The sequence below is a fragment of the Phoenix dactylifera genome, chromosome 7 (genome assembly GCF_009389715.1).
Source record: "Phoenix dactylifera cultivar Barhee BC4 chromosome 7, palm_55x_up_171113_PBpolish2nd_filt_p, whole genome shotgun sequence".
In the NCBI taxonomy this organism is placed as follows: Eukaryota; Viridiplantae; Streptophyta; class Magnoliopsida; order Arecales; family Arecaceae; genus Phoenix; species Phoenix dactylifera.
In genome coordinates, this window is record NC_052398.1 from 2,842,977 (window position 1) to 2,860,636 (window position 17,660).

General features: G+C 37.9%; 1 protein-coding gene and 1 long non-coding RNA gene across 2 annotated transcripts; one reads left to right on the plus strand and one right to left on the minus strand.

Moving 5' to 3' along the window:
* Positions 1–2,716: 2,716 nt before the first annotated feature.
* Positions 2,717–7,674, plus strand: LOC113463524. Its single transcript, XR_003387878.2, has 2 exons — positions 2,717–2,943; positions 3,794–7,674. It is a non-coding gene; the product is annotated as an uncharacterized LOC113463524 (long non-coding RNA).
* Positions 7,675–11,669: 3,995 nt separating this feature from the next.
* On the minus strand, positions 11,670–16,564 carry LOC103702414 (cingulin). Its single transcript, XM_008784853.3, has 6 exons — positions 16,247–16,564; positions 15,570–15,692; positions 15,013–15,192; positions 14,851–14,932; positions 12,222–12,286; positions 11,670–12,140 (listed from the first exon to the last, which is right to left on the minus strand). The coding sequence occupies exons 1-6, from the start codon at positions 16,535–16,537 to the stop codon at positions 11,841–11,843; spliced, it is 1,041 nt and encodes a 346-aa protein (XP_008783075.2). The 5' UTR covers positions 16,538–16,564; the 3' UTR covers positions 11,670–11,840.
* Between the last annotated feature and the right edge of the window lie 1,096 nt (positions 16,565–17,660).

Below are 17,660 nucleotides of genomic sequence, written 5' to 3' on the forward strand. Positions count from 1 at the left end.
GAGCCTCAGCATTTGCAATTAACTTTTTCGCCTAGTTGTGATCTGATGGATATGGTCTGCATTTGATTGTTATGGAAACAGTGCTTTGCCTTTGATTATTGGTTGGGCTGTGCAAAAAAACTGGCTGAACCGTGAACCCGGTCTGAATTGGTCTCTTGATTTGATTTATATTATTTTTGTTATTTAAAATCTAATTTGGTGTTGATTTGAGAAAGTTTTGGACCGAAAAAAGAGGGTTCGGTTTCAATTTGATGCTTTTGAAGATCAATTCAAAACAGTCCAACCTGACCGTATATATGAAGGGCACCTTAAGCTCTACAATCCTTGCAAATACGTTGACTACCTGAAGCCAAGCATGCTTTGAAGGCATATTGTGGAGTACGTGGTGAGAAAGTGGCCAAGCGAGCTGCTTTGCACTAGCAGGCTTTTCTGTTTTGAACTAGGCGTTTGCTCCATTGGGAGCAATTTGGACTAATAAGGAGACTGGCCTTTTAATGAATAATTAATGTCCAATATATTAAGGTCTGCCTGAGAGGAAATCTTGATTTGTTGATGCCATTATCTTGGCTGTTGTGTAATTTTTTTCTTTTTCCATTTTCTTTTCCCTTTTGTCCCTTTATTCTGTCTTCTCCCTCCATCTACTACCATTATTTTGTTTCTTCCCCTTCCCCTCCTTGCTGTACTTTCATCTCATTCATGAACGCGGATTGAGCCCTCTCTTGTTCTTTCCTCAAAACTTAAAAATTTGATGATACTCTATGTTACGGCTTGTCATCAACTAAGATATATCTCTCCACATTGACCGGGGCAAGCATAAACAGAACCGTGATCCATCTATTATTTTCAGTTTTTATTTGGATGTTAAACATTAAAAATAAATAGGAAACATCTTGATTTCATTTAATTCTGCAGTATGGATGCAACTTTATGGCTTCGTTCCTCACCCAAAAAGAAAAAGGGGGATAAAAAGAAGAAAGAAAAAGTCATGGCCTCATACTGTGCCCTCCAAACCATAGGTACGTAGCAAAGATATCATCATCGACTAACTCTGCATTCCCACCTCACTGCAAAGGTTCTAACAATCGTTATTGATCGCTTCCAATTTTAGTTTAAGTTTCAAATGCATCCTAACCTATTAAATTCAAACTTTTCGTATTCCATAATACGTTCCTTTCAAGCTTTACATGGTACCATCAATATCTGGTTGACGCATCCTAACATATTAAATTCAAACTATTCGGATTCCATAGTGTCAGTATGAGATTACAGCTAGTTTATGACTGCACCCAGTTTTGTCGCAGCGACCAACTAGAAGCTTAGTAATGCCATCATCAGATAGAGCCATATAATCCTAAATTCCTGAGGACAAAACCAGTAACTGTAGCAAGGACATGCCTGCATTGCCATAAAGAAAACCAGCCAGCTAATTACTAGACTTGGTTCTCTCAGCAGAGCAACTACCTCACTAATTGACTGAGAGGAGAATTTTATAATATTTCCATACAGCAATTGTACAGCACTTTTTTTTAATGTAGTTGGTTGGCACTTTTCTATGAGAATTTGGCTTTTGGAGGTCCAAGGTTCAAATCTTAGGTATAGCACATTGATGCTTGGACCTAAGTTGTGGGCCACTATTCCATTTTATAATAAACTGTGCAAGGAGTACATACCCCAGTTCATGCACCTATACATGCCATGCATCCAATGAATGACTGCTCAATGTAGTCAGTGCTGCTCTGAAGTCGGATCCAACTCAAACCTGACCCTCTTCCTAGCTATGTGGAGATGCCATTATGGTATTCACCGAGTTTGATGGACGACCACACCAACCACCACTGTTCAGTCTGGAGGCCACAGTATGAAGAGATATTGATGGTCCAACGGCCCATATCAACTTGTTGATCGGTGCTACATAGGTAGTTGTACATGAACATGGCAAAAAAACAAAAAAAAAAAGCAATTTTGATAGATACGTTTTGGTCCCAGTTCCATGTAAAACCCGAGCACTGATATGAATCAAGAAGTGCCGGCCAAAAATCCTGTTCTCAGTTTCTCTACCCAGCATGCAGGAACATACACCTTTAACAAAACTGCAAATAGAGGCTTGAAAGGGTCTCTTGATAGAATTACGGATGTAGCCACTGCCTCAGTTTTCTGTTTTCCGATTTTATTGGCCGCATCCATACTCATTGTGTATGAGCTGCTGTTGTACCAAAAAAAAAAATATGTATGAACTTATTTGCTAGTATACATTTGCATACATTTGAAGTAAATATTGAGCACTTGGTTGTTGTTCTTTGCATTTGAGAAACTCGATTCATGATCTTTCAAACAAAATTTCATTTTAATGTCGAGATTTGCTCCCATGTGCAGCCCCAATACCGATGAATTATCGGTAATAAAGAATCACTTTTTATTAAGAGTACTGCTCGTCTTTCACATTATTCTACGACGATACTATTGTATTATTTTTTTCGTAAGTTACAAGATAAAACTTTATTAGTATGAGTCATCTGGCCTCATCTTAGCTTTTCGATTTCCAAACTTTATAATAAGTCCTATAGGATACGTGGTAAAATTAGGGAACATGGTGAGATGCCATTTGATGCGTGGATCAAGGGATTTTTGTTTGTCTAAGCCCTATCCTATACCTTGGCATCAAAAGAGGTATCATAGTAAAATGGAATCCGAGCTCCACTATATAATAATAAGCTCATCCGCTTGGGCGTAGGTCATGCTGAGCTCATAGCCAGCCCCATCCCCCATCTCGTCACCCGCCTGCTATCATCTGAGGGCTCTCCTCTTCTCGGTTTGTAGGAAATCTCTGCCCTCTCCGGGGCTCTTCCTCTTTTTTTTTCTCATCCTCGTTTCCCCCCCATTCCGGCTTCCGTCCTCTCCCATCAACCTCTCTCCTCCGGTGAATCGATCCTCGTACTATCCAGAGTAAGTGATTCAGGCTTCGGGTCTGATCCCTATTTCTTCTCTCTTTCTCTTTTTATGGGATTTCTGGACGCAGCGGTTTATCGATCTCTTCCCGGCCTTGTGAGTTGGTGATTTGGTGGATGGGGTGTGACGTCAAGAAAGCAAGAAAAGGAAGGAGTCGAGGGTGCTACAAAGCGGGAATCGGTCGATAAACCTCTGCATCCGGCTCTCACATCCCCCCCACACTCCCAACGCCCAATCTCCCCTCATTTTCTTTTACTAGGGCTTCTTTTTCTCGCGCCATTTTACTCTAGTTCTAGTTATACTTCCTTGTTGGGAAAAAGAAGTTGGTATTTCTCAAGCCAGATCGGTCCGCTGATTGATTGGTTGCAATTACGGCGGATTCAACATCGGATCATCTTAGTAGATAGACGATTGGGATTGGGAAAAGGAAATTTGTAGCGTCGCAAAGCTATTAGGCTCTTAGGGTTCCCACTTGATGCAGATTTTGATCTGGTAATTGTAGATTTGACTATAGAAATAACTTGATAATATTGAATCTGGCATGTCAAGTGGTGAAAGAAAAGATTTTTAAGGGGATGGATGGATGGTAGGGTGCTTATGGTAAGATGATGTTATGGGTAAGATGAAGCATGGTTCATGATGTATGATTACGGAGTCAAGAAGGTCAAGAATGTGATGGTAAACTTCGTTGTAATACGATGGTACGTTGTGTTGTTTGAAAATTCCTGTTCTCTTAATCGATCGATCATAAGAGTGGGAGTCCTGATCATGAATCAAGCAATACAAATTGTGAGATGATGTTTTTTTTTTTTAACTCTTTTATTTATTTGTCATCCATCATTGGCAGGAATAAGGGATCCTGTTGGCAAAATGATTTTTCTTTGTCAGGTTTTGCTCTGTATGGTAAGATATCTATATCTCTGCTGTATATAGATGCAATGTACCTAAATAATTGGTGGTTCAGGTGATTCAGAGATGCTCTGTATTTATGGCTGCTACTGACTCCCATTGTTCAGAAATTTATTTAATGCTCTTTTTTTTTTGTGCCAATAAATATATTATGAAATCTAAGCTGTTCTGTACAGAAAGGACAATTGTTGTTCATTATGATTATTACTGAAATATCTTCTGCAATTAAGTAATTCAAGAAGTTAACAACATTATTTCCTCAAGTTCCTTAGTGCCATCAGATCACAAGCCAAACCTCACATTCCTAAAATAATACTACTTGGTAACCATAAGCATAATCCAACAAATCTCATGCCTTTTATTTGGTATATTATCCTATTACCTCAATATGATTCATGCAAGTATAATCATCATATGACTAATTTGATAGTTGCTAGAGATGAAGTTCCCAAATCCATACATAACGACATATAGGGATGGTGGTATATACCTTAAATGTCTTTATATTCTTCAGTATCCATCTAAATACACATTATCTGTACATGGATCTGCATGAAGTGAGTTGCATATGTATATTTGTCTAATACTAGCAAGAATTCTTTTCTTAGGACAGCGCACCTGCTCCAAAATCTTCATGGAAACTCATCCCTACACTTGAACCCACTTCTGGTAGCTAAGGGCCAACTTCTCATGTCATATTAGTGAATAAAGAAATAAAAATGAGTTCTTGTAATATTCATCAATTAAAAAATCAGTGTTTTAAGGACTGAAATGTGCTGGGTGGTATCGGGTGTAACCCATTTGCCTGGTATGGTACCATTTTTGGTCCAATTCTGGGGCTTGGTACACCCCCTTACCAACACATGGTATGAGTGCTTTGCTGACTCCAACATTGTACCATGTGCAGATATGAAGAATATTGTATCATACAATACTATACCAGTATGTTACTCGTACTCAGCCTAGCACTAGAACTTACATTATTGAAAGAATCTATATGCGAATTTCACCAAAAAAAAAAAAAGAATATATATGCGAAGCAAGAAAGATAAACCAGTTCAATAGTTTTATAAGGTGTCAATTTTTTTTATAATATTTCTTATGTTTTGATGAAAATGACGTGGTATTTGCTTTCTTTTTGTTAGCCACCTTAGAGCTGACATCTCTACCAGGTTTGAACATGCACTCTTTGTATTTTCTTTGGATGCCTTTTCTTACCTTCAGTCCGAAATGTTTTCATCTTGGCCTAGAAATTGGTTCCTATTGGTATTGGAAACTTGCCTGCCCTTGCTATCTCAACTGATGTAAAGAAACATGTCCTGAGTTGACATTGGCTGATACTGAACATATTGGCCTTGATTTTTTTAATCTTTTGGGAGCAACAATGTTAAATGGGATTTTAAATTAATAAAAAGTTAAAGCCAATGCTTTAAATATAGTTAATCCCAGTTTTCATATATTGGCCAAGCACTAGGAATGTCTTGCTACTTTGCGAATTTTTGCAGCCTTCCATCTTCACTGACATAAACCGAGATATTGGTACAACTTGGCTCCGGTCATCCAGTGAGATGGCCAAGATACAATCCAGAAACTTTGTCAAGTAACCTTTCATTGTATAACATTGTTGTCTTGTTAGGACACTTTATCTAAGAGATTGCTATATGCTTCTCTGTTTAGTTCTGTGAGCTTCTTTGCTTGATGAGCAGTTTGATGTGTTGTAAAATTTTCATTTTGATCTCCACAAACCAAGACTTTACGTCTATTTCTAAGATAACGATCTAATTGACAAAATTGAAAATTGGAGAAAAAAAAATCCAAATTCAGAAGGTTTGCTCTGACCTTTCCAAAATTGGGTGCTTGTAAATAGTATGCATAATTAATTTTTGTGACTTACATGTTTATCTACCACCTCTTTTGTTTTTTATTTGTAGTTGTATTTTAATGCTGAGATCTGCTGGGTTTATCTCCATAATAGAAAATATTTCAGGTTTGTTTTGAGCAAGGTTGTAAATCAAGTTCAAAATGATCATATAAGGGTTGGTTTCTTGAAACATCCGGAATTGCGATCTAAGACATCTTATTTTGCAGGTTGAGAGCTTTGTGAAACTTCTATAGTTGCCTGGCTCTAAGAGAATTTCTTATATATCATGATTCTAACCAAACATTTAGCTCCCATAAGGTTGATGTATACCCTGTTTTTATACATCATCAGATGATCTTGAATTTGTTTGAATCATCAGGCAAATCCTTCTTTATTTGCTTGTACTCTGGTTCTAAGAACTTATGTAAATGAGCAAATGGAGATTTAGAATGTCTATATTATACAAAAAAGACAATAATTAAGTCAATGTTATGAATCATTTGGTTGATTGTGAACTAACTGTGGTTCTTATTTGACCGGTAAGGAACGGAAAATTGATAGAGAACCATGAAAATAAAGCTGTGCATGCAGAAAGAGTTTTTATCGGATGAAGGTTTTCGTCTAAATGTAGTCAAAATCTCGCATATACCAATTCCACACCCTGTGAAAGGAACATTTGCAAATGAATTTTGTTATTGACTGTTATAAGGATTAGAGATTGGAATGGTAGTATCTTTAACTTTTCCATGTTAAATGCGTTTCTAGTTTACCTTTGGCATTCCTGCTTCATTTAGCTTGTGTGCAGAAAGTTTCACTTGCACTTTTAATATAAATGAATGTAATTCATTTTATATTTTGGTCTCCCTGTTTTTTTTAAAAAAAATTACAGTTTACTTCCTACCTAGGGTCAAACCTTTCTCACGTGCATCGATGTTTTGCAAATTCTTTGCTCCGGTACTTTAGACAGCTTGAATCTCTTAAAAAAATTGTCAGCTTGCAATTTCCATGGATAAGTGCAATCATATCTCACTGATATTAGCTTAAGCTGGGTTGCAAAGAGACTCGAAGTGATATGTAGCTTCCTTGCATATGATTGATTTCATCATGAAAATAGTAGCTCAAGTCATTTTGAAGAACCATCTTTTGATATTGTATTGGCCAACGCTTGGTCATAATTATACTTTTCATTTTCAAGTCTATTACCAACCAAGCAAATTTGGTATATGCCTGCGAATCAAATTCTTGTGATTTGGCGAAGCTGTTTTGATTATTCTAATTCTATGATATGCCCTTAGATCCATAATGACTATCATACCTGTATAGAATGTCCTTTTCTTTGGAAACAGAATAATGCAAAATTTATTCCACTTCACATATCACCATTTGCAGCATGTGATATACATCTTAGGACTCTTGTATGGTCCTTTAATGGAGACTGTCAGATATGTATTGAACTTTCTTTTACTTGTTTGGAATGTTAATAGCTTAAGTTTGTGTATTTAACTTGTTATCTCTCATTACGCACTATCCAACATCCTTAATTAGTTTGTGTAAATGAGCTCATGGTCAACGTTTGTCATACTTAATGCTGCCTTATTATTTTGTACGTCTGTATTTCTTATATTTTTTGCAATAGAACTACGGTGGAGTTTTTTGAGTTATGTATTTCCATTTTGATGGGGCACTCCAACTTTGTCCACATTTGCAGAAGCGCCACAGCGTCACTTCAACTTGTTTTTAATGCTTCAGGTTATGGACGTATTGTAGCCCCAATAGCATCCAGCATATAAGATATTTGTAGCATGAGCTGGAAATAGACTTCAACATTCTAATAATATTGCCAAAGGGTCTTCTTTCGTATCTTGTGAAAAAAGAAATACTGATCGATTGAATTATACGACAATAAGCCATACAGATGGATGAATTATCGAAAGCTGATCTTATTCACATTTTGGTTATTGCTTACTTGTTGGGGGACAAAACTGTTGGCAAATGATTGGAAACATAGAATTAGGATTGAATGCTGAAACCTTGTTATAAAATTTGGCTATTAATGATTATGTAGAAACAACTAAAGCTTTTGCACCCTATGGATATGTGACTCCTTATAATTTGGCTGATATGTTTGAGTTGATACCCAGCGGACCTTGGAGTTTAGATGGTACCTACCATATTTTTGGTGTTCCAAAATAAGCATTTATCAAAGTAATTTTTTTGCTGCCTTCATAACTACTCAGTTGACTGATTAAAATGTTGCAATGTGCATATGAAGTCACCAGTTGAAAACTTGCCTTTTGTTAGATTTTGGTTGAGCTGAATAAAGTTGACATTGCAACTTGTGTGACTCTCAGATGCATGCTTCCTCATCACTAAGCAAGTCATTTTGAGGTCAATCCATTGCAGCACCTTAGCATTCCTGCAGCATGACCTAAATGCATCTGCAGTGCAAAGCAAACCAATCAGGATCGATGTAGCCCCGGTATCATGGAATATGTTCGCTTCAGGTTTGAGCCTGAATTGTATTTGGCTACATTGATAACCAATTTCTGGCTCACAGGATTGAGAGGGCTCTTCTTATGTTGATATCCAGCATGTCAAGTATCATGGCACGTATGCATCTTATCTTTTTCTGTACAAGGTGGAGTGCTAAAAGGTGAAGAGGCCCACTTTGAGAGCACCAGTGGTGGGCACAGGATTATGGTTGGGAGGGGGGTGGCGGCAATAGTAATACTTATTACTTTATGAATAACCAAATGAACTAACATAATAATGTCAATTTGTTATAAATTTAATATATGCAAACAAGATATTGTTTAAACAAAAAAAAGTTCCTATGTCATGCGCATCCATTTATCAGAACATAGAGCAAGTCCAAAAACTTACACGAGAAAGGAATACTTCAGAAGGCTACTGTTACTACTACTTGCTATTAGTGAGGACTTGGGACAATAATAAGAAAGGGGAAAATAGTTTGGGTTTCCGTTTCAACGGTGGAGAAGGTAAATACTTAATCATAATTTTGTCGCTTCACTTCTCTTAGCGTCTTCCTCCTCTTTATCCTACTTTCGATTAAAAAAGCTTTTCTTTTACCTACTTGCTTAAGCCTCGCATTAAAATCATTTTGTTTTTAGTTTTGAAATGAATATATGAGGATGCATCATAGATTTGCAGGGCAGTTGGTCTGGAGGTGAGGGAGATCCCAAGGCACAAGGCTTCTAGGACAAAATACGCCTAAAAACTCAACTATAACTGCCCACTTCTTAAATTACTAAATTTTAGGCAAATATGAACCACCTTAGATAAATTCAACAATAGTAGTGGGGGCAATTGAGCTCCTCGCCCCCCTCCTGATTCTGCCATTGGAGAGCAGTATTTGTGGAAAAAATTTCCCTGAGGACAGCATATTTTCCATGCTCTGTAACATCTAATTTTCAGTTGTTTACATCTTTTTTTGGACCCATCACTTTAAGGATGAACCCTGGCAAATATTTTGAACATTGAGCAGCCACACTATGCTTGTTTTGGTACCAAAATTCCATATCTGAGAATCATAACTGAAATGATTATTTTTGGGAAAAAATCTACTGTTTGTCCACATCTCTTTGGAGTTCTAGGGAACCACTTTGTTTTCCTCGACTGGACAGAAATAATTGCTCTGTTGGCTTTGATGCCAGGCGCGTTTGGAACCACTACTTTGTGAAACAACACTGCTGGACTTCATGATTTGAGATATTCACAATTGGACTGTTTTGCTGTCTTGATGGCGTATGATACAATCGGAATCAATACTTGCATGCGTGAGCCGGAGACGATTGGTTGGTAGAGGTGGTCCTATGCCATGCATAAGAGATTTGAGGCCACTTTACTGTACTATCAGATAACCTTCACCGAGAATTGCTGCTGATGCTTTAAGTTTTACTAGAGTGATCTTCAAGAGAATTGCTTTTTTTTTTTTTGGTTTGGTTTCATGTTTTTACTGAGTCATGGTTTGGTAGAACTCAAGAAGTGGGCAACGAGGGGGGCTAGAGCAAGGAGAGGCATACCTTTGGCACTAAGAGGTCTACCCAAATGGTTCCTCATTATCGTACCTATGCCTGTTACTGTCATCAGAGTAGGACTGAAATCGGATCGGATACGGATCGGATAGCATATGCATATCTATACTTGTTTTCTTTGACCAATACAGATACAGATATGGATGTTAGTCGGATGCAAGAATTCATATACATATTTATTTTAAATAAATACGGATATAAATTGGATACCGAAAGTATGGATATAAATACCGATATGAATCGGTTGATTAAAGAGTGGGTGCTAAATCAAATTAATTGTATGTTAATAATGATCATTTATTCTTTTAAAAGTTCATTAGCGTCCTAAAAAATTAAATAAGATTATAAATGAAACTGAATATTCGAATACGGATCGAATAGTTGTCTATCTATATCATATCCATTTTTAATGTTAATCGGATGCTCAAATTTTTATCTATATCTGGATATATTTGAATACGAAAATGAATTCAGACAAATGTTATCTTATCCATGTTCGTCCCTACATTGGAAGATACTAATCCATCAATATTTAATCTACATCATGTGGGCGCTGGCGGGTCTCAAAAGGTCCATTTATACTATAAGTGGAGGTAATCTTATCATGTTTGTTGTAGGATAATTATACCTTTTTATCAAAACAACCGAATACAGGAACTGCAATTGCAATTTTCGGATGCACGCAAGTCCAATAAACAGCATGTCTAGTTGTAATTGTATCTAGAAATAGAGGCAACCGTACAAACCCTAATTTCTTCTGCACCTAAGTAGGGCTGCATATGTAAAAGTGACAATTTTCCATGTTTACGTGCGGTAGTTGACAAGTGTCTCTTAATTTCCTATTTTCACTGATTTGGAATATTGATCTGGAGACGACTGTAACTATGTTCGAAGTTTATTTTTGTGTCTATGTGCAATATCGAATTATGGTAGAGAAATTATTTGCTACTACTATTGCATTCTACATTGTTAAATTATAGGCTACTGATATTATGGACGGTGAAATTATGTCATCCAACGGATCAAATTGTGACCTACATCTTTTACGTTTGCTCATTGATATACGCTTATTAGATTCATTGGAGTTAATAATCTTAATGATGACATAATTAATATTTGTCACATTTATGTAACCATGGGATCTTGATTTTTGGTTTGTTCATCCTCTCTCTAGATGCATTCCATGGCCAGTTGTGAATATCAGGTGTGCAGCATTCTGTTTGCTAATTTCGTTCCTACATCCCTTGTTCGGCATCTGATGAGATTACATCATCGTCTTTATATTTTTTTTCTTTAAAGAAAAGAAAATAAATGAATGAATCATCCATCCAAGTAGTTTGTGATATAATATTAGGAAAACTAAAGCATGATCATTAGTCAAGAGATGGCGATTGATCAAATCAATAATTAGCCGAAATGTAGGGAATAATTGTCCTAATAACCAAAAAAAAGTGCTACATATACTTTTGAAAAAAAAGGGGACCATTTTGGGGATAGATTAAAGACAAGGAAGGACTCACATACCAAAATCCCATAATATTCTTATACCAATATTAATATTTATAGTAGTATTAATACGATTGCATTACAAAATATAATAATATAATATTATATAATATTATATTATAGTATAATAATATTAATGATTTTTTTTGGTGTACAATATTAATGTTATTTAGTATTGATCTTATAGTTGGTAATAATGCTCTAGGATCATGCTCCAGCAAAACACCGCTAAAGGCCTCTGTCGTCAGAATTCTCAGCCCGCGGGGCAAACGTGGCTCCTCGCCTGTTGCTTCTCGCTACCTTTCCTGCTGCACTTTTTCAAGAGGAAGTCCAGAATGTGAGAGATTGTTTCTCAGGGCTCAAACAAAAGGAACACATCCTCCCAACCAGAGTTTATAAACACCAACGAAATTTCCATTATACTTCAAGGGGAACAAAAACGTCTTTTCTACTTTCAACACTGTCGCCACATTATTTGGTGATGTACAAAAAAATAGATGCTATCCGCGATCACCATAAGTCATATAGTATGACATTGAAAAGAAAATCATCTAAACGCAAACTCAAAATGAGATCTTTATGAAGACAATGACATGAAGGGCTAGAATATACAGAACAAAAGCAGACCTTAGAAGCATGAACTTCTGCTGGCTTTCTACTCTACCTGTGGTGTGAAAAGGTCTCCGGTGGGCCTCGATGGTATAGTCTGCAGAAGTTCCTGATCTTGCAAAGCCTCTCGCAAACCGGTTCCTTGTAGCATTCACATCGAAGCTTCCACTGCCAAGTTTTCTCCGCAATCCATCCAATCTCTCCAATTTCTTTTCTCTGTCCCGTATCTCACCAACCAGGCCTTCTGCTTGTGCCTATAAAATAAAAGGGATGTACAAGTGAGCAAGAAAATTTGATAATACTACACAGTTGTGGCTAGAAAGAGAGTCACTGACTTGCTTTGCAGTCAATTGTTCAATCAGGCTATGAAGCTGCTTCTCCAATAGTTTCTCCCTTTGAGCTGGATATAAAAGAATAATGTATATGTAATATATTGGTTTATACCAGCAGAACTAATATAAGTAAAAGCATGCATACAATTGTAGGCATTCATATATTGGGCTACAGGACAAGGGGATGCCGATATGAATAAGCAAATTATTTGCCAGAATCAATATCGCAATGCCTATGTCTGATAGGTATAAAGTTTGAGAGCAAGCAGTGGATTTCATATTAGCATCACTAATGTGAACATTACCATATCCCTCAAGCCTTACCCCAAGCAACATGGTATTGGCTTTAAACTCCTTGGACGAACATGTCCCCTAGTGGTTACAGTGCAAGTTTTTTCCTATCAAATTTTCACTACTGCCATCCATGTTATCCTGGGTGTTTCCCTTCTCTCTCTCTCTGACTCAAATCTTAGCCACTCTACTGAAAAAGCCTCCTCGGATCTTCATTGAATATGCGCAAACCATCTCTAACAGTTCTCCATCTCTTTGTCCTCAATTGGTGTAACTATTGCACCAGATTTTACCTTGTTGTTCATCACCATATTCTTCCTAATATTACCATACGTCTGCCACCTTCTTTCATCTACATTTCTTTTATCTTCTCTTGGTAAGACTGCAAGCCTTTATCAAGTGTGCGTGGATTTTCTGAACCATATAAAATCATAGGCCTTGCTACTGTATCCGGTGGTTCTCAAAAGCATGTATCAATCATATAACATTCTAGAAACACCTCTCTTCATCTGCCCAGATGTAATTGATACATCCTCATTCTCAAGAAGATCAAGGGGTAGAAATTCAAAATTGTAGTGTTAAGCAGATATCTTGACAAGGAGGTCCAAATTTGCATGACAAAGTGACATGTACAAATTAGAGTTAAATAAAATATAATGCAAATGGACAAAGCGTGGCAAGTATGTACCTGTGTGCACCTTGAAATTTTGAAATTCATCAGATTTTACATGCAGTTCTAACTTGTGTATGTGAAAAAACTAAGACCAAATATTGAGAGCCATCCCACAAGATTTGTAAGTTCACTCACCAGGTTCTAAACTCATGTCTGTTGCTTAAAACACAGCCTTGAATGCAAGCAAACATGAAACACTGAAGGTTGTCTGCTGAACTTAACCATAATATCAGATAGATGTGTCTTTGGTGTATAACTAGAGAAGAGAGAGAAAGCATTCACATTTGGGTCGATAATCATTACCCAAAAGAACTCAGTCTCTTTCACTTACATAAATGATCGGAAATTCCCACAAGAAGTTTCAGAATTAAACCTTGAGAATGCAGAGCGAGCATTTAGATGGTGATAGCTAAAAGTTAAGAAAATAATTTAAATTATTAAAGAAGCTGCAAAAAAATTTCAAAGCACAGATCATCCAACATTCCACCATTATGCCTATCTAATTTATAAAGTATTCTTAACTTTTATCATTCAGCATAAATATAAACATAAGCATACTCATTAAATATGTCCTTTTTTATAACAGAAATAAAGTTCAAAATTGGAATCAGTAAAGAAAGAAATAATAAACTTGTATTCAGTGATAGATAATCCATGTCAAATAAGAAGCAGAAGTCTGCCACCACATTTGTTGTGAGTAAGGCTGAGCATTGCGCTGCTTCGAATCAGCTCATCATATGAAAGGGTACTCGAACCTGAGCCCAACTTAACGACAGATTTTCAAGCTTGGCTTCTTCGTTAACTGAAGGAGCTTGTTATTGACCGAGCGAGAGCTTCTATTTTGCAAGCCCAAAGTGTTCAAGATCTGCTTATTTATGAGCCAAGCTCTAAATGCAGTTTGAGCTTGGCTTGTTTCCTAATAGAATGAGCTCAACAGAGGTTGTTTTTGAGCCAAGGACAAGCTGTTCATGAACAGCTTGGTTCATTATTCGCCCTGCCACATGCTTGTGGGCCTTACGGCCATGTCTGGAGTCACTGATGAATTTCACAAATGCTTGTGGTCTCATTCACCCTCTCGTAGGAGAAAGAAAATGATATCATAATTTAGTCTATACTTGAAAGATTGTATTCGAAACTTGATATAGGAATCACAAACTCCAATCCTTCTCTCAATTTCAACCCTCCTGCCCTAATTAGACTATATATGTCCCATCATTTTGCACAATCAATCCCTGATAGCAAAAAGATCATATGGAGATATCTTTGGCTATCAATTTTGGCGGGACCTCATTCTCATTTATATTAACACTAAGCATATCATTTTCAGAAATTGCTTATCTCAGGACAGTAGCTTTTAAAACTCACAGATTTCTTTAGACATAACTCAGTTCCTTGACCCAACCATATTATGTATTTGGTACTCTATTTAATGCTTCCAAGTCAATTAAATCCATGTATTTTCAGCTCTAATTTCTTGTTTGTCTAATCAAGAAAACAGCCTCCTTCATGATTGTCCTTCCATAATGTGATTGATGGTGAACTATCTGAATGCCGTTTTCTACATGGTGTATATGGTGCTCTTATTAGACTAAACTACCAGAGCAGCATGTAGGCAACCCACAAAGCATCAAAAAGAAATCTTTGATGTAAACTGATGATTCAAAGTACCTGGTGAAGGCTGCTTGATTGACTCTTGTTGAACTAGTGACCACTCATTCTCCAATCTCTGGACCCTTTCTTCCATTAAATTCTGACAGTAAAGATGAAGAGTAACAGTGTCATCCAAAATGCCAGTTGACGTTATTAATTGATATGAAGAATGGAACAGACCAACTCTCTTTTCTTTTCCTCTAATTCTTCTAATTTGACACTGTCTGATGATCCCTTCTCCAAATGTAAATTTTCTGTACTATTAGAATCAGCAGTTAATGCTTCAGGTTGATCGATTTCCTTTGCCGCAAGTGCCCTTTCCAGCTCAGCCTTTAAATCCTTCTCGATTAGGTCCATTTCCTGCAACCAAACATCTTTAGCAATAATATTTGCAAGTGAAAAATAAAAATTGCCTATCAAAGAAAATTAATGTGAAAATAAAACAAAATGGAAAAAAAAAACAACCATTTGATAGTCAGTTGAGAAACTTTTAAATTCTTGTAGGTGACGAGCATTTGTTGAGTTATGCTCATTGAATTCTCAGGAAAGGATAAACTTGAAGGAACATGGGCATATCAGAAAGGCAAAAGGAAAAGCACTGCATGAAGGAATTTATATTTAGCGAAATTTTAAAATTACAGTCGAAAAAATTGATATGAACTTAAAACCTCCAGAAGTCAACACCGCTAATGCAGGAAGAAATAAAGAGAAATGGCTTGGAAGCGATAACTTCTGACCCTCAGTTTACTCTGAAGTAGGTCAGCCTCATGCAACTTCTCCTGAATTTTCTTCTGGCAGTTTGATATAGCCTTTTCATATGCAGCATTTTCTTCTTGCAGAGTGGCAGCTCTTAATTGTGCCTACGGAAAATCTCAATGTTAGATTAGGTACATAAAACAAGAAGGTATGGGGGAAAAAAGAAACAAAAGAAGCCAGCAGCTTCACGACAAGTTCTAGGCAACCGGTCCGGATGCAAACTATAGCAACAAAAACGAACACGCAACGCAGAATAAGAAGCCGTAATCAAAATGAATGAATCTGAATAAATGCAAAAGATTGATATGGCAGAACAATTGCTGATTTTATTTCCCGCATAAGATTCAGTTTGGTCTTTCCTTTTCACTTAAAGAATAATCTTTTCGAAGCGTTCTTGAGAATTCTTTGAATAACATAATTTTATCAACTAATCACTCACACACACAGAGAGGGAGAGAGAGATCTGATGTTGTCCGATCCAATGCCCCAAAACCCAAATAAAGAAATTTAACGAAAGACAGGCGTGCATAGATTTCACGCGATCCCTACAAATGCAACAGAGTATACACGAAATTGAAAAGGGGGGATGGAATTAAATGGAATTTTGTATGGTATATAAATTGATTTGGGGAATGGACGGAGGAGGGATCAGACATACCTGTTCTCGGGTGGCGGAGTGGGAGTTGAGTTGGAGGGCGAGGGCGGCGTTGGAGGCGAGGGTGTGGGCGTGGAGGTGGGGGAGGCGCTGGGAGATGTGTGCGGGGGGTATCCGGAGCCGTAGATCCTGGATCGAGCGCCTCAGGGAGGCCGCCTTCTGGTCCAGCTCCAGCGCGTACTGCTGCTGCTCCGGCGTGAAGACCACAGGCAGCCGCTCCTCCTCCTCCTCCTCCTCCCCGCCCTGCCCGCTCCCTCCCACCACGTCCGCCGCCCACGCCAACAGACCCGCCATCTCTCTCCCGCTCTTCCTCTCTCTCTCTCTCCCTTCCTTGCGATGCAGAAAGAAAGATGCAAGGCAGGGCTACTTGGCTTTGTTTCAAGGCAAACTCACCCAAACTAGAGTCAGACTCAAAATTTTTCATGTTCTTTTTCTGTCTCTCCAATTTAACTCGAATCAGTCCACACGTTTTCACACGAATGACTTGACCTATGTTTGGATTAGAATTTGTAGGGTTGGGTTAGGGTTCAGGTGAGACAAGTTTATTTGGTGAGCTAGAGTCAAATTGGGTTAAGGTTGTAAACTCAATCAGCTGCATGAAGAAAGCTATGCTCCATGTAGGGGAGGTCTCTTCAGCAGCCGCTTTGTTATCTTCTTGGATGGCCAGAAATATTTGGGGTACTCTTTCCGCTGTTTCAGCGTCCAGGTTCACCCTTGTTTCTTAGGTACCCCCACCCTTTGGTCATCTCAAAGTGAACTTTGACGGTAGTGTATCCGTGGACGAGATGGTGGGAGGTGTAGATTTTGCGATCAGAGACCATTCTGGTAGGTTGATGGCGGCTGGTGGGCGTCGTACGCCAGGACTCACAGTTGTTGGGACAGAGTTGTGGACAACTTGGGAGAGTATATCCTATGTGAGGCGGGTACTTGGTGCCGAATGGGTATGCCTCAAGAAGGATTCTTCCATAGTGATCGACTAGATATGGGGAGCGAACATGTATGGTGATGGCCACCCTCTCATTTGTAAGACCCGTACACTGGTTTAGAAGATGGATGTATTTCAGGCAGCACATGTATTTCGGAAGGCGAACAGGGCAGCAGACTGAGTCGCCACCTTCGTCACGCGGCACACCGAGGAGTTCCTGTGGACATCTGCAGATGACATTCCGTTTTTTTTGTACTCTTTACTCTTTTTTGATTTGACAGAATGTACGCACGTTAGAGCAATATGAATTACCGTTTTCATCAACAAAAAAAAAGAAAAGAAAAATCGAGCATACTTACAACAATAGTACAGCCAATTGGATGACATCGATCCTTCGTAACAAATCACAGCGGATTAGCGCTAATGAAAGATATTGGTATTGCTATCCTAGAGATTACAACATATTGGCGTCCAATGCTAGAGGATGTGTAT

Coding starts and splice junctions, on each gene's coding strand:
- LOC103702414 (XM_008784853.3), bottom strand. CDS start 16,537: ATGGCGGGTCTGTTGGCGTGGGCGGCGGACGTGGTGGGAGGGAGCGGG. Junction 15,693..16,246: donor ACTCCGCCACCCGAGAACAG/GTATGTCTGATC, acceptor GATTTTCCGTAG/GCACAATTAAGAGCTGCCAC. Junction 12,287..14,850: donor AATCAAGCAGCCTTCACCAG/GTACTTTGAATC, acceptor TTTTATATCCAG/CTCAAAGGGAGAAACTATTG.